Source organism: Littorina saxatilis, linkage group LG15 (genome assembly GCF_037325665.1).
Source record: "Littorina saxatilis isolate snail1 linkage group LG15, US_GU_Lsax_2.0, whole genome shotgun sequence".
NCBI lineage: Eukaryota > Metazoa > Mollusca > Gastropoda > Littorinimorpha > Littorinidae > Littorina > Littorina saxatilis.
The window spans coordinates 23798575-23822880 of NC_090259.1; the positions used below are offsets into that span (position 1 = coordinate 23798575).

At 43.1% G+C, this 24306-nt stretch overlaps 2 protein-coding genes across 4 annotated transcripts in view; one reads left to right on the forward strand and one right to left on the reverse strand.

Annotated features, from left to right (window-relative positions):
- LOC138948880 (uncharacterized) overlaps nt 1-1579 on the forward strand; it is a 102399-nt gene extending 100820 nt beyond the window's left edge. For both annotated transcript variants that reach the window (XM_070320512.1, XM_070320513.1), the window contains exons 57-58: nt 1-215; nt 474-1579. The exon at nt 1-215 is cut by the window's left edge and continues 4 nt beyond it. In XM_070320512.1, coding sequence (XP_070176613.1) covers nt 1-215; nt 474-538 — 280 coding nt within the window. In that variant the 3' untranslated portion in view covers nt 539-1579. The remainder of the gene's footprint in view (nt 216-473) is intronic.
- A 121-nt stretch (nt 1580-1700) lies between these two features.
- The window catches only part of LOC138948881 (exonuclease mut-7 homolog), a 41325-nt gene continuing 18719 nt past the window's right edge, over nt 1701-24306 (reverse strand). For both annotated transcript variants that reach the window (XM_070320516.1, XM_070320515.1), the window contains exons 12-22: nt 23283-23490; nt 22175-22236; nt 13246-13382; nt 11561-11670; nt 11037-11169; nt 9902-10018; nt 9393-9553; nt 8615-8785; nt 8018-8071; nt 6028-6156; nt 1701-2994 (exon numbers count right to left, since the gene is read on the reverse strand). In XM_070320516.1, the coding sequence (XP_070176617.1) occupies nt 2311-2994; nt 6028-6156; nt 8018-8071; nt 8615-8785; nt 9393-9553; nt 9902-10018; nt 11037-11169; nt 11561-11670; nt 13246-13382; nt 22175-22236; nt 23283-23490 (1966 nt within the window). In that variant the 3' untranslated portion in view covers nt 1701-2310. The remainder of the gene's footprint in view (nt 2995-6027; nt 6157-8017; nt 8072-8614; nt 8786-9392; nt 9554-9901; nt 10019-11036; nt 11170-11560; nt 11671-13245; nt 13383-22174; nt 22237-23282; nt 23491-24306) is intronic.

Below are 24306 nucleotides of genomic sequence, written 5' to 3' on the forward strand. Positions count from 1 at the left end.
ATGGCGAGTGGTGCACGCAGACTACAACCGGTCACTCATCGGCCTGAGCTGCATGGACGAACAGCCGGACGGCAGCTGCTCTGATCAGGGGATCAAGATCCACTTCCTGTCGCGAGAGCCTCACCCCGGCCCCGGTCTACGTGTGCACCTGTACAACCTGTTGACGTCCTTGGGCTGTTTCAACCACCTGCCCATGGAGGATGACTACCATGAAGGTGAGGGCATGAAATGTGTAGGTGTGTGTGTGTGTGTGAGCGGGGTTGTTTGTGTGTGTCTGGGGGGAATGTTTGTGAGTGTGTGTGGGGGGGGGGGGTGTTTGTGTGTGTGTGCGTGTGTGTGTACAAGGGTACATTAGATCTGTATTAAACACAGGTTTTGTCTGCCACTACCTTAGCAAGTATAGGGGAAGTGTTTAACTATAGATCATAGGATATACCAGTGAACTTTTGATCTCAATTCTGTCCTTGTTTCAGGTCCTTCATGCAAACATAAACTGGAGGATCTTCTCCTTGCTCCAGGGGCCTCAACATCATCTTAATTAATGTAATTAATTGGCGTAAACACTGTTCTTCTTCTTCAGCGTTCCAGAAATTCTGGTGACGTGTGAGCTTGTTTGCCCATTTGGGTTCCCCACACTATACTCTGAGAGCATAGTCAGCTTCACTCCGCTTTCGTTGGGTAGGCATGCTGGGTATTTTCGTGTTTCCATAACCCACTGAACTCCGACATGGATTACAGGATCTGTTCCGTGCGCAATTGGTCTTGTGCTTGCGTGTACACACGAAGGGGGTTAAGTCACTAGCAGGTCTGCACATAAGTTGACCTGACACTGTTTACAAATATATGTCAGGGTTTTATGAACTACAGAAGAGTTGTATTGCTTGAGTATGAGGCAAGCTGTGCATGAGCATGAATACCCAGTGGAGACACATTATTCCTGCCACAGTGAATAACGAGTTCCAATTACCTGCATGTTTTCAGAAGAAAAAGGCTGTTTATGCAGCGTCCAGTCCATATGCTGCCGTTTTCTTTTGAAAACATTCAGAGCGGAGTTTATTATGGACTGTGATACCAGCGGTGTGTCTCGACCGATTATTCCCAACGAGCTATTTATAGCTCAGCTTGCTTCACCTTCGAAGGATTACAACTCTTTGATAGTCCATAAAAATCCCCACAGAGATATTTCCTTACATCGTACATGGGAGTGTTTGTTAAACCTTGTTGAAAAAGTGATGTTACATTGTGTTCTGAAACATGTCTGCCATGCATCCTACATACCTTAGTATGTCATTGGTACAGCTAGGATGCCACCCCCAAAAATTGTTGTAAAAGATTTGACCTGTCTCAGCTGAATTCATTTGAGAATGAACTTGATGAGAGATCTGCCAGCATGCACTTGTATGATTTCCTTGAATTTAGTCATTTGCAATTGTAAAGATGATATCTCAGGGCTTACGTGCACACAATTTTGTTACCAAAAATGTATTTCTTGTATTTGCTGCTGGTGGTTTTGCTGGTGTATAGTTTAGTGATCTATACGTAAGAAAACACTTTTTACACAAATTAAAAAAAAGTAAAATGTCTGTATGTGTGTGAACCTATTTTAGGGTCTCTCTGTCGAACAACAACAACAAACAAAAACACCAAACAACAACAACAACAACAAACACACATACAAGAAAAAAATAAAGACAAATATATACATGAATACAGGTTTTATTCTGCAAGGATGAATAAGGTATTAAAACATAACTTTAAAAAAATGCATACATTTTGCAAGCTTTAGCAAAAATAGCATTAACATTTAGATCACTGCAGCGTTAAGCAGCTGCAAAACCAAATAACTCATTCCTTAAAAGTAAGCTTAGCTTAAAGTCTTTATATCATCATTAAATTTCTTAAAACACTGTAAAATGTCCACAAAGGCTTCAACATGGCATAAATCAAGACTGCCTGTCATTCAGCCATTGTACAAAATTCATTCTCTAGTTTATCTTCCGAGGATGGAGTACAGCTGCCTATCTGGTGAGGTAACTGAAAAAGGTTGTAGTTGTAATCATTCCATTTGAATAACAGAGTCAGCATAAAGCGCTCAGAGTGTTAAGCACAAATATGCTCACCATCAACATATCCTGTTGTTTCAAAATGAATTAAAAGACCACACTTACTTTAAGTTTGGCAGTGATTAGATGGAACTTTTCTACACGACAGACAAAATATTCCAAAGAAAACATCACAGGGGGTCCATCCACCAATAACACAGATAAGAATGTCAACATAATGGCTAAAAACATAAATCAACATGAACGTTTAAAACATAAAACCATCATAGTGATCGTCGGAATCAAAGTCATCATCGTAAGGATCCCTCACCACCAGTTGTGATGGGTCAATGTCGTCCACGGTCACTGCAGCTTCCATTGTACTCGTCTCCCCTGGTACAGTTGTCCCCCCTGTGGCCCCTGATGGAGTTGTCTCCCCTGTGGCCGACTTTTCAGTTGCTTCCCTTGCTGCCATGTCCTCATCCTGAGCACAAACCTGTGTATTTGAAGCCTCAGACAACTTTGTCGCAACATCACCTTGAAGTCTGGTCCCTTCCGCATCTCCTTTGTGTTCTACCCCGGTAGCACCGCTGTCTGTTTCTGGGGGAGCTCTGGCGGTGAGAATATAGTCAAACTGGTCGCAGACCCGCTCAAAGTGCGATCCATGCCAGAAAATTTTGCCGCAGGTGCAGCACACGTAAAACTCTTCCACTTTCTCCAGAATCGGCACAGGCACCAAGTCTACCTGAATACCAGCACCGCTCGCAGAAAGAGACAATGTTTGGTAGTTGATGCCTTGCTCGGCGAAGAAAGAAGATATGCTGTATTCCGAGTCGTCCTGGTCTATTGGAGGTGTGGTCTTGTCCGGAGTATTGTCGATGAGTTGTCTTCTCTTGTGCAGCTGCTGCATTCGCTCCCCTGACAGCATCAAGTATCTGTCACTGTTGCAGGTCTACAAGAAAAAAAAACTTGATCAGTAGATAAATAAATGAACAGGGACATACATATGTATAGATATGTATGTAAGCAGAAAAGGGCTGCCCCAAAGAAAATACTGCACCACCTTGTTAACTGTGTTACAAGTCCAAAACGGGAAGGATTGCGTGACATAAAAGTGCTGTTTTTACAGCAAACATCTGGTCCAGTAATTGCTTTCAAACTGTCAAGATATGCTTATATATATATACCAGAGGTACTTTTAAGTAAAATTGCAGATTGCTGTGCACATCAGGCTATCTTTAGAGTACTCCAGACATTGTGTCTGTTATGTTACTATTTTTAGAGTGCTTTGGCCATTGTGTCTGTTATGTTGCTATTTTTAGAGTGCTCCGGATATTGTGTCTGTTATATTGCTATTTTTAGAGTGCTTTGGCCATTGTGTCTGTTATGTTGCTATTTTTAGAGTACTCCGGCAATTATGTCTATTATGTTACTATTTTTAGAGTGCTCCGGCTATTGTGTCTGTTATGTTGCTATTTTTAGAGTGCTTTGGCCATTGTGTCTGTTATGTTACTATTTTTAGAGTGCTTTGGCCATTGTGTCTGTTATGTTGCTATTTTTAGAGTGCTCCGGCCATTGTGCCTGTTATGTTGCTATCTTTAGAGTGCTCCGGCTATTGTGTGTGTTATGTTGCTATTTTTAGAGTACTCCAGCCATTGTGTCTGTTATGTTACTATTTTTAGAGTGCTTTGGCCATAGTGTCTGTTATGTTGCTATTTTTAGAGTGCTCTGGCCATTGTGTCTGTTATGTTGCTATTATTAGAGTGCTCTGCCTATTGTGTCTGTTATGTTGCTATTTTTAGACTGCTCCGGCCATTGCGTCTGTTATGTTGCTATTTTTAGAGTGCTTTGGCCTTTGTGTCTGTTATGTTGCTATTTTTAGAGAGCTTTGGCCAATGTGTCTGTTATGTTGCTATTTTTAGAGTACTCCAGCCATTGTGTCTGTTATGTTATTATTTTTAGAGTGGTTTGTCTGTTATGTTGCTATTTTTAGAGTGCTTTGGCCATTGTGCCTGTTATGTTACTATTTTTAGAGTGCTCTGGCCCATGTGTGTTATGTTACTATTTTTAGAGTGCCCCGGCCATTGTGTCTTATGTTACTATTTTTAGAGTGCTCTGGCCCATGTGTGTTATGTTACTATTTTTAGAGTGCTTTGGCCATTGTGTCTGTTATGCTGCTATTTTTAGAGTACTCCGGCAATTATGTCAGTTATGTTACTATTTTTAGAGTACTCCGGCAATTATGTCTGTGAGTGCTTTGGCCATTGTGTCTGTTATGCTGCTATTTTTAGAGTACTCCGGACATTGTGTCTGTTATGTTACTATTTTTAGAGTAATCTGGCAATTATGTCTTATGTTATTATTTTTAGAGTGCTCTGGCTATTGTGCCTGTTATGTTGCTATTTTTAGAGTGCTTTGACCATTGTGTCTGCTATGTTACTATTTTTAGAGTGCTTTGTCATTGTGTCTGTTATGTTGCTATTTTTAGAGTGCTCTGGCCATTGTGTCTGTTATGTTGCTATTATTAGAGTGCTCCGGATATTGTGTCTGTTGTTGCTATTTTTAGAGTGCTTTGGCCATTGTGTCTGTTATGTTATTATTTTTAGAGTGATGTGGCCAGTGTCAGTTATGTTGCTATATTTAGAGTGCTTTGGCCTTTGTGTCTATGTTGCTATTTTTAGAAAGCTTTGGCCAATGTGTCTGTTATGTTGCTATTTTTAGAGTACTCCAGCCAATGTGTCTGTTATGTTACTATTTTTAGAGTGGTTTGTCTGTTATGTTGCTATTTTTAGAGTGCTTTTGCCATTGTGTCTGTTATGTTACTATTTTTAGAGTGCTCTGGCCCAAGTGTTATGTTACTATTTTTAGAGTGCTTTGGCCATTGTGTCTGTTATGTTGCTATTTTTAGAGTGCTCCGGCCCCTGTGTCTGTTATGTTACTATATTTAGAGTGCTTGGGCCATTTTGTCTGTTATGTTGCTATTTTTAGACTGCTCCGGCCATTGCGTCTGTTATGTTGCTATTTTTAGAGTGCTTTGGCCTTTGTGTCTGTTATGTTGCTATTTTTAGAGAGCTTTGGCCAATGTGTCTGTTATGTTGCTATTTTTAGAGTACTCCAGCCATTGTGTCTGTTATGTTATTATTTTTAGAGTGGTTTGTCTGTTATGTTGCTATTTTTAGAGTGCTTTGGCCATTGTGCCTGTTATGTTACTATTTTTAGAGTGCTCTGGCCCATGTGTGTTATGTTACTATTTTTAGAGTGCCCCGGCCATTGTGTCTTATGTTACTATTTTTAGAGTGCTCTGGCCCATGTGTGTTATGTTACTATTTTTAGAGTGCTCCGGCCATTGTGTCTGTTATGTTACTATTTTTAGAGTGCTTTGGCCATAGTGTCTGTTATGTTGCTATTTTTAGAGTGCTCTGGCCATTGTGTCTGTTATGTTGCTATTTTTAGAGTGCTCCGGCCATTGCGTCTGTTATGTTGCTATTTTTAGAGTGCTCCGGCCCCCGTGTCTGTTGTGTTACTATTTTTAGAGTGCTCCGGCAATTTTGTCTGTTATGTTGCTATTTTTAGAGTGCTCCGGCCATTGTGTCTATTATGTTGCTATTTTTAGAGTGCTTTGGCCGTTGTGTCTGTTATGTTGCTATTTTTAGAGTGCTCCGGCCCCCGTGTCTTATGTTAGTATTTTTAGAGTGCTCCGGCAATTTTGTCTTTGTTGCTATTTTTAGACTGCTCCGGCCATTGCGTCTGTTATGTTGCTATTTTTAGAGTGCTTTGGCCTTTGTGTCTGTTATGTTGCTATTTTTAGAGTGCTTTGGCCATTGTGTCTGTAATGTTGCTATTTTTAGAGTGCTCCGGCCATTGTGTCTGTTATGTTACCATTTTTAGAGTGCTTTGGCCATTGTGTTGGAAATATGCTTTCAGAAGTCACAGTAGAGGGTAGTGGTAGGAGGGGGGGGGGGGGGGGGGGGGTGTCGGCTCTTACCTGGCACCTGGAGAAGATGTCATCCTGAGTGACATGGATGTTGAAGGCAGTGAGAGCCTCCAGCACCTGGTCCTTCAACCCCTGACCCAACACCTCGTAGCAGCCGTGCTCACCTATGCTGGACTGGATCTGCAAACACACAAAATGGAAATGTTTCCCCTTAATTATCTTGTAACTGTATGCAACACACAGGAAGGGGATTTTCTGGTCTTTTTCTTCTTCTTCTGCTGCCTTCCTGAGCTTTTTATATTTAGTCAAGTTTTGACTAAATATTTTAACATCGAGGGGGAATCGAAACGAGGGTCGTGGTGTATGTGCGTCTGTCTGTCTGTCTGTGTGTGTGTGTGTGTAGAGCGATTCAGACTAAACTACTGGACCGATCTTTATGAAATTTGACATGAGAGTTCCTGGGTATGAAATCCCCGAACGTTTTTTTCATTTTTTTGATAAATGTCTTTGATGACGTCATATCCGGCTTTTCGTGAAAGTTGAGGCGGCACTGTCACGCCCTCATTTTTCAACCAAATTGGTTGAAATTTTGGTCAAGTAATCTTCGACGAAGCCCGGGGTTCGGTATTGCATTTCAGCTTGGTGGCTTAAAAATTAATTAATGACTTTGGTCATTAAAAATCTGAAAATTGTAAAAAAAAATAAAAATTTATAAAACGATCCAAATTTACGTTTATCTTATTCTCCATCATTTGCTGATTCCAAAAACATATAAATATGTTATATTCGGATTAAAAACAAGCTCTGAAAATTAAATATATAAAATTTTTTATCAAAATTAAATTGTCCAAATCAATTTAAAAACACTTTCATCTTATTCCTTGTCGGTTCCTGATTCCAAAAACATATAGATATGATATGTTTGGATTAAAAACACGCTCAGAAAGTTAAAACAAAGAGAGGTACAGAAAAGCGTGCTATCCTTCTTAGCGCAACTACTACCCCGCTCTTCTTGTCAATTTCACTGCCTTTGCCATGAGCGGTGGACTGACGATGCTACGAGTATACGGTCTTGCTGAAAAATGGCATTGCGTTCAGTTTCATTCTGTGAGTTCGACAGCTACTTGACTAAATATTGTATTTTCGCCTTACGCGACTTGTTCTTTACTGTCAGGGTCATCTTTTGGTGAGTGTTTTGTGTGTCACAAGAGTTTTTTCTATCCTGCCCCGACCCGAGGGCAGTGTGAGGTTGTTTTTTGTGACCAACACTTATACCTTCTTCTTCTTCTGCGTTCGTGGGCTGAAACTCCCCCGTACACTCGTGTTTTTGCACGAGTGGATTTTTACGTGTATGGCCGTTTTTACCCCGCCATTTAGGCAGCCCTACGCTGCTTTGGGAGGAACACTTATACCAATAATTTTATTATGCGAAACTATTTCAGCTGATAGATTTCCACTGTGCACAGGAAGTTGCCAGGCTGTTGATGTGTGGTACGAGTCCAAGTGGAAGGATGCTCTCATCCCGTGTCTTCTTCTTTCTTCTTCTGCGTTCGTGGGCTCAAACTCCCACGTTGTCGTGTTTTTGCACGAGTGGAATTTTACGTGTATGGCCGTTTTTACCCCGCCATTTAGGCAGCCCTACGCCGCTTTCGGAGGAAGCATGCTGGGTATTTTCGTGTTTCTATAACCCACCGAACTCTGACATGGATTACAGGATCTTTTCCGTGCGCACTTGGTCTTGTGCTTGCGTGTACACACGAAGGGGGATAAGCCATTAAGCAGGTCTGCACATAAGTTGACCTGGGAGATCGGAAAAATCTCCACATTTAACCCACCAGGCGGCCGCGATTCCAACCCTCGACCTTCCGATTAAGAAGCCGACGTCTTACCACCCCGCCACAGCGCGCGCACGTCTCATCCCGTGTCAAATCCTGGACTCATCTGTTGTTGTTATCATGATCGTTTACACGGAAATAAAGGTATGGTCAATTAAAACCAACACATCAAAATAGGAGAAAATGAATGTGGACTTGATACTCACACTGGCAAAGGGCATCCCAGTGGACAGAGCGATGCGGCCTTCCTTCAAGGCAATCTGAAATTAGCCAATGGTCTGTTAGCTGTCAGCTCTTGACAAAACATACTATCTGAAACAATCTGATGAGAACTTCTAAATTCAATTGCAAAAGATAGTGTAGACAAATCCAAAAAATCTGAATACAGTGAACCCCCATTTCAAGGCTTAATAAATCTGAGAAAATCAGATCCTTTAAAGAAGAGGGTCTTCATATGGAGGTAATTCTACAGAGGTTAAGAACAGAAAATCTGACAAAAATATAGTCTTAAAACGGAAGTTCCACTGCTTTGTTGCTGTAGCTCCTAGCAACCACATAGCATTTTATTTTTAAGTGCTGCTTCAAAAAGAATAAACAAACTGAAACACTCACAAAAAAAGACACATACATACAGACACACACACTGACAGACAGACACACACACACAAAGCCACATGGGGGTACCTGAAAAAAGCAGTAAATAACTGAAAAATTAACCAACCACAGCCCCCCCTAACCCCCCCCCCCCCCCCCCCCCAAAAAAAAAGGTAGGGGGGCAAAGAAAATAAAAGTTACGGCCCTACCTGAACCATTTCAGAGTGAGGGGCATGGTCGTCAAGCATTTTGACGTCGGCGCCACAGATCCTGAGCTGATATCCCAGACCCACCAGACTGCTGTCAACAATCACACGGAACTCACTCACAGACATGGGTGGATAGTTACGGGGTTTGGGCAACGGCTTGCGACCTGGAACCTGAAAACCATCAGCATTTTTACATGTCAAAGTATTCATTTTAATGAACAGTACTGTGTTGTTATTATTGTTATTGTTAACAGCAGAAATTCAAGTTTGCCCTATCAAGCTTTTTTTTGTCAAGACACATGGCTCATCACTTTATTGCGCTAAACCTGGGGCATTTACCTGTAGAGGAGGTATCCGTGGCCTTTTTAAGTAACTGACGTACCTGGGATCAACACACTGAGTTCATCTCTTGAGGTAAATGATTGGGGCAAAAGACAGTATAAGCAAAGCTAAGGAGTAAATTCACACACACTGAAATTTCTAGTCAAATCAAAGTTAACATCAAAGGTAACAGTGAAATTCCTGTTGCAATCATGAGAATCAACATAAACACAATACATACGCCAGATTCTAGTTCCCTGATAAACAATTGTTTGTGGAAATGTCTACCCATGCAACATTCTACTGGTTTTTTGTTGCTGGTGGGTTTTTTCCTAGCAGGTTTGAAAATTCCAGAGAAATCAACAACAAAAAACTTAAACCGTCCTTCCAGTAAGACATAAGACAAAACACAGCACACATCAATCCAAAGAGAAAAGTAAAAAAATAAGCATTCTACCTTCTGTGCTTTCTTTGTGGCCTTAGCCTTGCGGCGCTCATTCTTGGACGGGCTGAGCCACTTGAGGGAGAGGGCGGGCTCCAGGTTAATTTCCACCTGCCGTTCCTGAGCTGTCTTGCACAGGTTCTCGTACAGCTCCAACAGAACGTAAGCATCCAGTGCTGTGTGGGGACAAAGAAAGAAAATAATGATACATGTATTTCAATATGGAGCAGCGTGGATCAAGTGTAATCATGGCTGTTTCCTTGGAAATTGCACCCCTGAAGATGGAATACAGCTGATGGCAGCATGCGTACACATACACAATATGGGGAAATTTGTAAAATGTGCCAGAAAGATATTTGTAAAATGTGCCAGAAAGTGAATTAAGCCTGACTTTGCAAGAGCAGAGTTGGTGGGCATTTAATAATGCTACAAAAATATTAAAAAAATACTACAACCCCAAAATGTAAGGGTACACAGATGTATTCTCACTACACTTATTACTGTGGAAAGCTGGTAGAACTGACCTGCGTAAGTGACCTGTGCCGGCCTGAGCGGGCGACGTTCCCAGTCCGACATCTGCTCTGACTTGCACAGAGGTTTACCCAGACACTGCTTCACTAGCTGGCTCAAACCCTGGGACCCTGTGGATGAGAGAGAGAGAGAATAAGGTTATGTTAAAGCTAAAGATATATAGGTCATCCTCAGAATACTGTCCCAGAGGGGAAGTGGGGGGGGGGGGGGGGGGGGGAGGGGGAGGTGGCAAATGACCTACTTCAAGAAAGAAATACAACCATCATTTTCACCAAATCAAGAATATGTTGCATCTGCATGGGTGGGACTAAAAAATGTCATGAGTCCTGAAGATATTTAAGGGGGGGGGGGGGGGGGGATTTGTATAATTAACAACAACAAAAACGTCACCACAGACATTACGAATCCGGATTTTCGGCATATACCGGAAGAATCCCACTCATGCATCTATTGTGGGTCTGAAACAATAAGGTTATTTGTTTCTAAAAAGATAGAGGGACTTCATCCAGTCCCAGTCAGACATCTGTGCAGACTGGAGACACTGAGGTTAAAGCTGAGGGAGCTAATTACACATAGAAATGATCAGCTTTTGTTCAGTTCCAGGGATTCCATGCATCCACTTTAAGTCACACATCTGCAGTGAATGCATCCCCTACTGTGTGAATGTGTCTGGAGTTTTCTCGAGTATTCAAGTCTTCCACTCTGTCCCATGATCCACTGCCCAAGTCTCACAGCACACCACAATTTACTAGCAGGTTTCTTCTAATGGGAGAGGCCTAACATTCTAACCACGGCTATATCATATAACCAGTGATGGCGCTAGTATTTTTTCAAACCGGTACGCAAACTTTTATGATGCAGTCCAGGAAAAAACTAGTAAGAGTCCAACTCAGGGTACTGGTTTTGTTGTTTTACCAGCGAAAAAACCAGGAAGTTCTAAAAATCAACCGGTAGGTCCTACGGGCAGCCAATTTTGTTCCGGTATTGTCTCATTTCAACCGGTAAAATACCGGTTAACGCCAATACTGTATAACTGAACATGCATACCAGCATGGTTGGTTGGCTATGTAGAACCGACATGCCAGCATACCAATACTATAAGGTATGTCAACATGTCGGCAAACTCACCCGCAACATTCTCTGTTTCGTCTGCTCCGTCATCATCCTTCTCCTTTCTTCTGCTTGATCGGCTGTCTTCAATGATCTCTCCATGCTCGTCTACAGCATTCATGTCAAAGGAATGTTCTGGAACCTTGAACACCTGGTGTGACAAAAAAACAAAAACATAATAAGAATAGAAAAGCAAAAAACTTCTGAGTTTATACCTAGTGTTTCTCAGTCTCAAAGGATGCCGTGTTCTTTTTTCTGTGTTGTTAGTTTGTTTGCGATTACTATTTACTCTCATTTTGGTGTAAATAGCGAGTAAATGCAATGTCATTCTCCCCAAGATCAAGGACATACCACATTACTGAATATAGGATCAAAACAGTGATTCCTTTCCTCAACTAAGGTTGCAATGTACCTTCTATTTTGAAGACCATTTTTCAGTGAAGAAAGTGAAATTTGGCTCCAACGAGCGTTGATGGAAAAAGACAGTGTTAGTCTGAAGAAAAAAATTTGTATCAAACTTCTAGTGACCCAAGCCAACTTACATTTTTTGCAAACACCTCAATGTCTACGACCCGTTTCATTTTGTGCATGACGTCCCTCACAGCTGGAAAACTCCTCACAAGCATGCGCAGGTCGGTTGCAAGCCCAAACCCTGAAACATACAACAGACTATCACATATGGAACAGAAAAGTCATGGGCAGGGTACAAAACTGTTACATTGTCAATTTACGTAGTTATATTCAGTGAAACAATTAGTAAAATAGATGTAGTCTAAAAAGATTGATCAATGAAGAAAAAAAGATTCTACAACAAATCTCAATTTTAACTAATCCGACCCTCTGTTACGTACCACCCATTTGGGTGACACCCTACAACAAATCTCAATTTTAACTAATCCGACCCTCTGTTACGTACCACCCATTTGGGTGACACCCTACAACAAATCTCAATTTTAACTAATCCGACCCTCTGTTACGTACCACCCATTTGGGTGACACCCTACAACAAATCGAAATTTTAACTAATCCGACCCTCTGTTACGTACCACCCATTTGGGTGCCACCCTACCACAAATCTCAATTTTAACTAATCCGACCCTCTGTTACGTACCACCCATTTGGGTGCCTCCCTACAACAAATCTCAATTTTAACTAATCCGACCCTCTGTTACGTACCACCCATTTGGGTGCCACCCAACAACAATTCTCAATTTTAACTAATCCGACCCTCTGTTACGTACCACCCATTTAGGTGACACCCGACAACAAATCTCAATTTTAACTAATCCGACCCTCTGTTATGTACCACCCATTTGGGTGCCTCCCTTCAACAAATCTCAATTTTAACTAATCCGACCCTCTGTTACGTACCACCCATTTGGGCGACACCCTACAACAAATCTCAATTTTAACTAATCCGACCCTCTGTTACGTACCACCCATTTGGGTGCCACCCTACCACAAATCTCAATTTTAACTAATCCGACCCTCTGTTACGTACCACCCATTTGGGTGCCACCCTACAACAAATCTCAATTTTAACTTTTGTTTGTTCGTTCATGGGGTGAAATTCCCACGGCTTTTACGTGTATGACCGTTTTTACCCCGCCATTTAGGCAGCCATACGCCGTTTTCGGAGGAAGCATGCTGGGTATTTTCGTGTTTCTATAACCCACCGAACTCTGACATGGATTACAGGATTTTTTCGTGGGCACTTGGTCTTGTGCTTGCGTGTACACACGGGGGGTGTTCGGACACCGAGGAGAGTCTGCACACAAAGTTGACTCTGAGAAATAAATCTCTAGCCGAACGTGGGGACAAACTCACGCTGACAGCGGCCAACTGGATACAAATCCAGCGCGCTACCGACTGAGCTACATCCCCGCCCTCAATTTTAACTAATCCGACCCTCTGTTACATATCACCCATTTGGGTGACACCCAGTTTCGCTTTGTGCACCTCAGCCATGGAAAATACTTTTGTCTAAGACTCACTCTCTCAAGTAATGGGAAAAACAAATCCTTCATGTGAACTGCACATTATAATGTGAAACTATTATATTACAGTGCAATCCCTCTTTTAAGACCCACCAATTTAAGACTCCCTCCCTCCTGTTTTCTCAGATTTTCTGTAAATCAACCCCAATTTTAAGACTAAATACCTCTTTCTAAGACCTGATTTTCTCAGATTTGTAAAGGTCTTAAAAGGTTGGGGGGGTCCACTGTACCTAAAGTCAGGTTGGTCTCATCACAGAATATAGCGGTGGCCAGTTTCTGCCAACCAGCCGTATCCAGGACATCTGCCAGTCTGTTTGCGTCCAACAGGTAGGCATGGTCGCGGGTAGCCACTTGTAACAGCGCAACTCTGCAACAATCCCAATACAGTAAAACCTGCATCTAGCGGACCCTTATTTCGGCGGACACCTTAGCATAACGGACAATTCAAGTGAGGACGGATGTATTTTACACTCAAAAACACCTTAAAAGAGCGAACACCTCAAAGGCGCGGACGCGGACACCCTTTTTTGGTCCCGATTGGGTTCGTTACTTGTAAACAACAGACAAACCCTTGAAGCAGACAGCTTTTAGCAGACGCTGGTCCGCCATCTTGGTTCTGCAAATACAATCTCGCTGGCGATGTGAACGCGCGAGAAGCTTATTTTGTAAGCCAATGACAGCACTTGAAAGAAGTTGATTTTTGTATGGTGCACGCTCATTGGTGGATGCCGTGAACTCACAAACATTTGCATTTTGGGTTTCTACTTTCTGTACTGTGATGCATCTTCTTCTCATCCTTCGTCTTCGTCTCATCATGCCAAAACGAACATTTTTGACTTTAGAAGAGAGAGTCGATGTCATAAAGAAATTGGACAAGGGGCTGTCCGTTCGAAAAGTTGCTGATGAGCTGAATTGCGGAAAAACTCAAATTTCCAACATAAAAGCTGATCGAACACAAATTCTCAGTCAGTGGGAATCCGGTGCCAGATCGACGGCAAAATGTGTTGAGAAGAAAAACAACCTATGATGAGTTGAACGAAGAACTCTTTGAGTGGTTTTCAACAACTCGATCAAAGAATCTTCCCCTGAATGGCCCATTGCTTCAGTTCGTAAGAAACCGATTCCACCTCTCTCTCTCTCTCTCTCGCTCGCTCGTTCTCTCTCTCTCTCTTGACTTTTTCCGCAAACCCCAGTGATAAACTTACTGATTGTGGTTTTGTACATACATGTTGCAGACTATCCTTGAACTTTTTCTTATTTGTCACTTTCTGTATGACTAATGCACAGTTTGTAATTTTTATTAACAATTGTTTTTCTGAACATCAAGTTTGGTTTTCATTTTTATCACATGTAATGAAAAAAAATCAAAGAACTAAACATGCATAGACACTCTATTTACATTTATATATAAACATGCACACATACATACAATAAAACTACATGTACCACTAACAAACAATCATGTAATTCATTTGGCCGTTTGTTTTTTTTTCTCCAAAAAAATGTTGGCACATTCATATTCATAAGAAAGGACACCTTGCTACAAAGGACAGTGGCAAGGCTCCCCAAGAGCGTCCTTTGCTCGCAGGTTATACTGTAAATATAAATATTCTTTTTTTCCTTTTCTTTGAGAATTGAGACAAAGCTTACAAAAATAACCATATATATGAGTACCTGTCATGAGCACGGCTGTTTCTTTCAGCCTGCCTGCCCACACTCAGTTTCCCGAAACTTTCCCTGCTGCCAGCGAGCGCTGATAAGCGCAGCGACAGCCCAGGCCGGAGTTCTAAGATTACCACAGGGTGAGAAAGCGATAACAGCGGTTGTGTGGCACTGGCATATCACAGCTGGGAAAACGTGTACTTTTTGTTTGTTACCTTTACTTATCGTCTCGTTTGTGTGGCTATTGCAAAACGGACACCAGCTGAGAGAGGACATTCTGACCTACACATCGATGTCAAACACGATGTGAATGGTTTTCAAGAGTCTGCACCACAGAGAGTTTGAATAAAGAGGAAAAATCAGGGCTGAGTCGTGTGTTTGATTGTGTGTGTGAGACATGCAACATTTAAACGACAATAGAGATCGAATTATAGTTCTCACAACAAGGAAACATACATGCTGACAAAGTTTAGCATGCCTTGAATAAGAACAACTGACCTGTATTTAGGCATCCTGATGGGGGTAGTTGTAGCGGGGCTCAGAAATAGGTCACTGACACGCTATTAGCTTGCGGAGGGGAGGAAGGTATAACGGTATTCCACAGGCACTCGCTTAGCCCACTCAGATTACAGTGCAGGGATAACAGAGTTCCACTCATGTCAGATCGACACAGTTGTCACAATAGCACGTTTGTTGATATTACACAAATTATTGAGTTCACAAAGCAAAAAGACTGAACATTAATGTCAAACACACTTTGTAATTCATGCCAAAAACACTTTTATGGCATGACAAATAACAGGACGACAGTACGTAGAAATGCAGTTTATGTTGTTTTCCTCTTCTGTACAGCTGGTATCACAGAGTGGAGTGTAGGTGACACGAGGGTCATATGCTCGGTCATTATTAACCTGAGCTTTGCCTCCTCCGTTTGCAGTCCGTATGTTCTGCTTTTTAAAATGTTTACTGTGGCGTGTGTTTCTTCTCCTCCCTGTTCGCCGTACTTACCCACGGAATACGCGCTATATAAGCTTCATATTGATTGATTGATTGAAGTCAATACAGCGACACTCCAAGATGTGAATTTTGGGAATAATTTTGCTGGGGAAGTTGAGCTGAAAGAATGTCATGTAGCCGTTGATGTTTTTAGTGATGCTTTGCAAGGTGTTGACAGTCCTGTAGGGTTGCATGTGAGATACATCTCTGTGGATTTGGGAGTACAGTTTGTTCTGTCCCCAGTTATTTCCGTACCGTACTTTCATTTCATTGTGTATGTTCGCGTGAATATCATTTCCTTTTGCGTGATTGTGGTAGAAAGTCAGCGTGTCGTCAGTCCAGTGTTTACGTCATTATAAACGTCACTCTTTAGTCGTCACTCATTCGTTTCGCCCTCAGCGGCTTCGTTCATTGTTCCTTTGTGTTTCCACAGTTTTTGTAAGTATTTACCCAGTGATTTTGATCCTTATTTTCTTGTAGTTACCACAGTTTGTGTAAGCTTTTAGTCATTGATTTGTGTATCTTATTCACGCCTATATTTCTTCTATCGATGCTCGTGATCGTTTGTTTGCGTGACAGTGACTGACCGTTGTCCTCTAACTGACCGTTGTCCTCTGTTTCCTTTTCAGTTTCACCGTATCATCACTCTGTATCAAGCATCATTAATAAAGTGTTGAGTTTCACTGTGATTTGTGACAGAGTGTTCGTTTGGTGACATTATCTGTTCTGAGACAGAATAGTGAAAAAAAACTAGAGACATGTCAGAACACACCAGTAGATCGAAAGTTCCATCGCAGAGCATCCATTCCGTCAGCACATCATTGTCTTGCATTGCTGCTCGAACACGAGCCAGAGCCCGAGCAGCGCAAGTGAAGGCACAATATGCCCGGCGGAAATTGGAACTCTCGAAGAGACAGTCAGCCTTCGAAGAAGAGACGGCCATCACAGAGGCCAGAAATTGCAGAAAGAAGAAAGATTGGGAAGCGGAATTAACTTTACTCGAAGCAGAGGAAGATGCCGCTGCAGAGGAGGCAGAGGCTTCAGTCCTTGAGGCCTGGGAAGGTGGATCTACCCCAGCTCATTCTCCGCCTATGTCTCCACCCCCTTCCGTTGCTCCCTCTCAACGTTTGCCCACTTCCGCTGGTCCTGGTCCTTTGCCCTCTCATGCTAACTTCGACGCTCAGAGCAGAACACAGCAGTATGTGAACAGCCTTCCCAATGACATTGAATCTAAAGTGAGCAAGCATAGAGATGACTACACGTCGGATGACTTCACGTCAGTTCATTCATCGGCAAGGTTCATCAACAACAACAACAACAGCAACAACAGCAACAACAGCAATGTTAAATTTAACCGTAGCAGCAGCTACAACTGCAACCACCCGCATGAAGAGCTGTCCAAGTTTCTTTTGAAGAAAGATCTTCTGCTTAACCGCTTGTCAGTCTTCAACGAAGAACCAGGAGCCTTCCCAGCGTGGAAAATCTCGTTCAAGAGCGTCATGGTTGAGCTTGGAACGACGCCACAGGAAGAGCTTGATCTGCTTGTAAAATATCTCGGGCCAGAGTCAGGAAGGTATGCACGTAGCATGCAAAGTTCAAGCGCTGGCAACCCACGCAATGGTCTTCAGCTTCTCTGGGAACGACTAGAAGAAAGATTTGGTTCACCTGAACTGATCGAAGCACACCTCAAGGCTAAAATCCATGCTTTCCCTCCCGTCACCAAAGACAATAGAAAGTTGTTCGATCTGTGTGACCTCATGGACGAGATCTACGCTGCCAAGGAAAACCCCAGCCTTATGCTTTTGTTTTCAATTTATGACACGTCATCAGGGGCAAACTTGATCGTGGAGAAGCTTCCTCACTTCCTGAAGCAGAAATGGATCAGCGTGGCAGCAAACTACAAGAGTCAGCACAAGGTTGCCTTCCCACCCTTCTCCGTTCTGCTGAAGTTCGTGCGAGATATGAGCAAAATCTACAACGATCCTGCTTTTCAGCTGGATAATCCAGTCAAGAACAATCACCATGTTGACGTCCGGACTCGGATGTCGGGCATCGTCGCTGATAACTCTGACTTTAGCAAAGTGTGTCCTATCCACAAGACACAGCATCAACTTCCAGTGTGCAAGAAATTTGCGTCGATGACTTTCGAAGAGAAAAGATCTCTACTGAAGGAGAAAAACCTCTGTTACAGGTGCCTTCTTCCTGACCATGCAGTCAAGCAATGTAAGGCCACTGTGAAATGTGAAAAGTGCGGCAAGGGTCACCTCACGGTGATGCATCGCATGTCAGCCTATGACCCTGCCAATCGAAGTCCTCCAGCTGACCAAAGTTCTTTCCCCTTCCGCTCATCGCATGGCGGGGAGAATACGTCAGTTAACGTGAACAATCGTTGTACTGCGCTGTGTGGCAGCATCGACGCCAGCAGGTCGTGTGGTAAAATTGTTCCAGTACGCATCTTTTCCCCCATTCAACCGAGCAAATCGATGCAGGTCTATGCAGTGATAGACGACCAGAGCAACCGCTCACTGGCATCACCGGCTCTTCTAGATGGTCTTGGCATCTCTTCTGATGAACTTGTGTACACACTGACGTCCTGCTCTGGTTCCTACAGCATGAGTGGACGCAGAGTTTCAGGTCTGTGTGTGCAGTCTCTCGATGCCCAAACCACGCTGAATCTGCCTTCTCTCATTGAGTGTGACAAGATCCCTGAAGAGCGCTCAGAAATCCCCACCCCTGAGGTCGCTCAGTGTCACGCCCACTTGCAGAGGCTTGCAGCGGTTATCCCCCCGAGCGATGCGCGATTGCCTATCGGAATCCTTATAGGGAGAGATTTGCCTGAGGCACACCATGTGCTCGACCAGATCATTGGCCCGCCTTCGTCCCCTTTCGCCCTACGCCTCCGTCTCGGCTGGGTGATCATTGGCGATGTATGTCTGCAGCACAAATCGACATCAGTCAATACCAAGAAGACCAGCGTCGACCAAGGTCACGACTCTGTCTTTGAGCCTTGTCGCAATCACATCAAGCTGTGTGAAGTCGATGAAATAGCCCCTGACCTCTTCAAGAGAACCTCGGAAGATGAAACAGTGGCCATGTCCATCGAAGACAAACGGTTCCTGTCCGTCATGGACAACCACTTTCAAAAGAACAGTCAAGGCAGATGGTCTCAACACGCACGACAAGAGGCGGATCTGCAAACGCCAAACGTTGGGCCATTCTGTTCACATGCTTGGCAACTCGCGCCATTCATCTCGAGGTGGTCGAGGACATGTCCAGCTCCTCCTTCATCAATGCGTTGCGTCGTTTCATCGCCTTGCGGGGACCAGTCATAGAGCTACGTAGTGACAGAGGAACGAACTTTGTAGGTGCAGCAGGCGAACTTCAACTGGACACTCTTTTCCAAGAAAATACCCCAGTTACACAGTATCTCAGCAAGTCTAGAATCAAATGGAAGTTCAACCCGCCCCACGCCTCTCACATGGGCGGGTCCTGGGAACGTATCATCGGTGTTGTCCGCAGAGTCCTAGACGCCCTGCTGCTGGATGCTAAGCAAAAGACCCTTACACACGAAGTACTGTGTACTTTTATGGCTGAAGTGTGTACCATAGTTAACTCCAGACCCATCGTACCCATATCCCATGATCCAGACTCGCCTCTGATTTTGACACCGGCGATGCTTCTAACTACAAAGCATGGGCAAGAACACGTTCCTTTCGACTCCACTGACATGAAACAAACGTACCAAGCACAGTGGAAACATGTCCAAGTACTATCCAATTTGTTTTGGAGTCACTGGAAACAAGAATACTTGCAAAATTTGCAACAGAGAAGAAAGTGGGATTCTGTCAAAGATGCGGTCAAAGAAGGTGACGTTGTTCTGTTGAAGAAAAGTGAAGAACACAGACTGTACTGGCCAGTAGGCATAGTGACACGCACTTTTCCAAGCAAGAGTGATGATCTAGTACGAACAGTGGAAATTCGTCTGGTAACAAAGGAAGGACCGGTGCTATATATTCGTCCAGTAACAGAAATTATCCCACTGCTGTGACCTTGTCCCTTCAACTGTAACGCAGATGTTTGCAGAATCTGACATTCTCTTTCAGAACCCTGGATTTTTATGTCTTTTTTGAATTCTCAAAATTTGCATGTTGGTTCGCGGATAGTTTGAAAATTGCCGCTCTATGATATGAAGAATATTCTATAGTTTTTGGAGAGTTGGTCGAGTGTTCCATTTTACCGTACTATTTTTTGGAGAGTTGGTCGAGTGTTCCATCTTCCTGTACTATTTTGGAGAGTTTGTCGAGAGATATTTTTAATTTTACATGTTAGTGTTAGTGAAAGTTTTTAACTTTCAGGCGGGGAGTGTTCTGTCCCCAGTTATTTCCGTACCGTACTTTCATTTCATTGTGTATGTTCGCGTGAATATCATTTCCTTTTGCGTGATTGTGGTAGAAAGTCAGCGTGTCGTCAGTCCAGTGTTTACGTCATTATAAACGTCACTCTTTAGTCGTCACTCATTCGTTTCGCCCTCAGCGGCTTCGTTCATTGTTCCTTTGTGTTTCCACAGTTTTTGTAAGTATTTACCCAGTGATTTTGATCCTTATTTTCTTGTAGTTACCACAGTTTGTGTAAGCTTTTAGTCATTGATTTGTGTATCTTATTCACGCCTATATTTCTTCTATCGATGCTCGTGATCGTTTGTTTGCGTGACAGTGACTGACCGTTGTCCTCTAACTGACCGTTGTCCTCTGTTTCCTTTTCAGTTTCACCGTATCATCACTCTGTATCAAGCATCATTAATAAAGTGTTGAGTTTCACTGTGATTTGTGACAGAGTGTTCGTTTGGTGACATTATCTGTTCTGAGACAGAATACAGTTCATTTAGTGTCTGGAACCTTTCGCTGATGTCATCTGCCTGTGCATGCAAAGTGTGGTCATCTGTAGACTGCATTCTTCCCATCCGACTGAAGCAGCTTTTACACATTGTTTTGGAGTGCTTCAGATCTTGACCTTCTTTAATTTTCTGTCCATACTGGTTAATTTCTTGAATGTAGTTTCTGCACTTTATTGCTTTGCAAGGGTCGTCGTACCGTTTTCTCGCTCTACAGCCACATATTCTGCAGATACGATGTAGTCTCTCTTCGTGTAAATCTCTTGTATGTAGACGATCTTCCATTGCTATCCGTTATATCGTACGTGTCACGCTCACGCTTGTAACTTTCTCACACTATTAGCACACACATGAAAAACATATTAACTGTCAAGTTTTTCTTCTTTTTCTTTCCTTCTTTGATTCCTTCTTTATTTCAACAAAGGTTGGTCTCCAAAACAAAAGAAGTAATAGCTAGCACAGACCAGAACAAACCGTTTGTTGCACGTTTGTTGATTAAAATCAACAACGAAATGAACGAATAAAACTACACTGGCATACCTTGATATTCAACACTACACAAAAATTAAAGTAAATCTTCTCAAATGCTGTTTTGAACAGTCTACAATCCATGAACAACTCAGTAAATATAATCCGCGGAACTGAAGTTGAGAGTTGAAGCAAGTGTATCCTTTATTCTAACTGCATGGTGTGAACATCTCCCTGGGGGTATCTTATCTTGGCCAAGCAGTCTACAAATTCCATTTAAGCTGACTCACGCTACTCAAACACCCCCCCCCCCCCCTCCATTCACCTCAATTAGCTGTGCGAATGTCTGGCATCGGTCACAGGGTACCGTTATACCTTTCACCCCTCGGCTAGCTAGTAACGTGTCAGTGACCTATTTCTGAGCCCCGCTACAACTACCCCCCATCAGGATGCCTAAATACAGGTCAGTTGTTCTTATTCAAGGCATGCTAAACTTTGTCAGCATGTATGTTTCCTTGTTGTGAGAACTATAGTTCGATCTCTATTGTTGTTTAAATGTTGCATGTCTCACACACACAATCAAACACACGACTCAGCCCTGATTTTTCCTCTTTATTCAAACTCTCTGTGGTGCAGACTCTTGAAAACTATTCACATCGTGTTTGACATCGATGTGTAGGTCAGAATGTCCTCTCTCAGCTGATGTCCGTTTTGCAATAGCCACACAAACGAGACGATAAGTAAAGGTAACAAACAAAAAGTACACGTTTTCCCAGCTGTGATATGCCAGTGCCACACAACCGCTGTTATCAATTTCCCACGCTGTGGTAATTTTAGAACTCTGGCTTGGGCTGTCGCTGCGCTTATCAGCGCTCGCTGGCAGCAGGGACAGTTTCGGGAAACTGAGTGTGCGGCCTGAAACAGGCGTGTGAGGTGACATACCTGAAAACCCAAAGTGTCCACTCATAGCAGCGAGATTATGGTTACGCTAACAGACAGTGAGACAAAAGAATGAGTTCTTTATTCAGAGGCATCTTCTTATCTGCCATGCTCTACATAACACTCAAAGTATTGCTGTATAAGGAAAATGAAGGGGCGATATAAAACTGCAAACTTGTAAATGTTAGCATCTCTGTTCTCACCTTTCCTGCCTGCCAATAAAGCCAGGTCTCCATTCCGAGTCAAAGCCAATCACTGTACCAGGCTGCAAAACAACAATCACTGAATCAATAACATAACACTCTATCACCAGCCAGGTCTCCATTCCGAGTCAAAGCCAATCACTGTACCAGGCTGCAAAACAACAACCACTGAATCAATAACATAACGCTCTATCACCAGCCAGGTCTCCATTCCGAGTCAAAGCCAATCACTGTACCAGGCTGCAAAACAACAATCACTGAATCAATAACATAACGCTCTATCACCACAACAGCATTCTTAGACAGAACACTACTGTCCACCAGACAGGTATCAAAATGAAGACAAAAACAATGAAATAACGTGGGTCTGCCAAAACTGCGAAAACCGGACACCCTTGGAAGACAGTTCCTGCAGACAGTGTCCAAGCATTACAGATGTCATGACAGGAATATTTTTCATTTAGATTACTTTTTTGTCCCATCACTTGAAATTTCAGGTGGCTTCCTCCTAGAGGAAAGCTACCAGCAACAGAGTTGCGCTACTCAGGTGTGTGTTTGTGTTAAGGTGTAATCGACCAGCCACAAGCATTATACTGGCGAAATGACCCAGGTCTTTAACGTGCCAAGGTGGTGACACAGGGGTGGGATGTGGATACCATCTCTAAAACTGCATTTAAAGGTGATTGGTGTCCGATCCGGCCCAGATTTGAATCCGTGACCCGAGGATCACTTATCCAGTGCTCTACCAACTGAGCTACCAGTCCCAGTCCCAGCCCCTCCTGATAGTAGACAAAGGTACAATGCAGGTATCACAGGATCAAGAAACTTTTTCAAACTTCTTCTTCTGCTGCGTTCATGGGCTGAAACTCCCATGTACACTTGTGTTTTTTGCACGAATGTGTTTTAACATGTATGACCATTTTTACCCTGTCATTTAGGCAGCCATACACCATTTTCGGGGGAAAACAAAGTTGTTTTTTAGGTGGCCTGTCATTGGAGGTGCCCTCTCATAGGACGGGCCTCACGTGACAGGTACTATTGTACACCTAAAACAAACAACAACATCACTGCAGGGGGTGTCACAGTATCAAGAAGAAACGAGCATCACCTGTAGAATCTTGGCATAGAAGTCTTGCAGCTGTTCCTCAGTCTCCACCAGTGAGATCTGATCTTCGTGGAGTGCCAGCGGGTAGTAAAAGCCCATCATCTCGCTCACAGACATCGTGTTTCCGTCAGCGTCCCAATCCTCCTCGTCTGCCGCTGTCACTGGGACATAGTCTTTGGAACCCGGCTGCTGTTGTTTTTCTTTGGCTTCTCTGTTTGGGAGAATGAGATGGTAAAATGTTGAATGTGATGGTGGGAAAATTAAAAAATGTCTTTGTGTTCCTATGATAAAGAAGAGTACTTCATGGTATTGATGGCTCAGTGTGTGTGTGCGTGTGTGTGTGTGTGTGTGTGTGTGTGTGTGTGTGTGTGTGTGTGCATGCGTGCGTGCGTGTGAGTGTGCATACCTGCTCATCTGTTTATGTCTGGGTATAAGAGTGAGAAATAGTCTGCATTTGGGAGCGAAATTCTGAAAATAACTTTGTCGGGTTCTTATGGGTTGTGGAAGAGATGATTTCCCTTGGAAACATTGATGCAAGCTACATGTGACCTTGTAGGCCAATCAGTAACGAGAAGTGTGTTGCCACATGTGGTCGCTGGATCTGTGCACCGAGGGACACGATCACATCCCTGATCCGCAATGCCGATTGTCAGCTCCGATGTGCGTACTTTCGCACAAAAATAGCACTAAATAGAGCTGATAGTGCAGAAACCATAGATCAGAGCTAATTCTCACAGGAAAAACAAATCATTGCATGATTTTACTGGCAGTTATCCACAACCATGTGCGGACAAGCAGCTCGCTAGTGATTGGCTTCAATGCCACGTGTAGCTTGCCTGAACCAAACCAATCAAGGAAAAGCAACTCTTCCATAACCCATAAAAACCATGACAGAGTTATTTCAGAAAACATCTATTGAAACCAGTTATTTTACAGCGACCAAACTAATCAAATGTAGTTTTGAGACGAGCATTTGGCTTTGCCTTAGGCGCTAGGGTCGGTGTAACTTACACCTCTTCGTATCAGC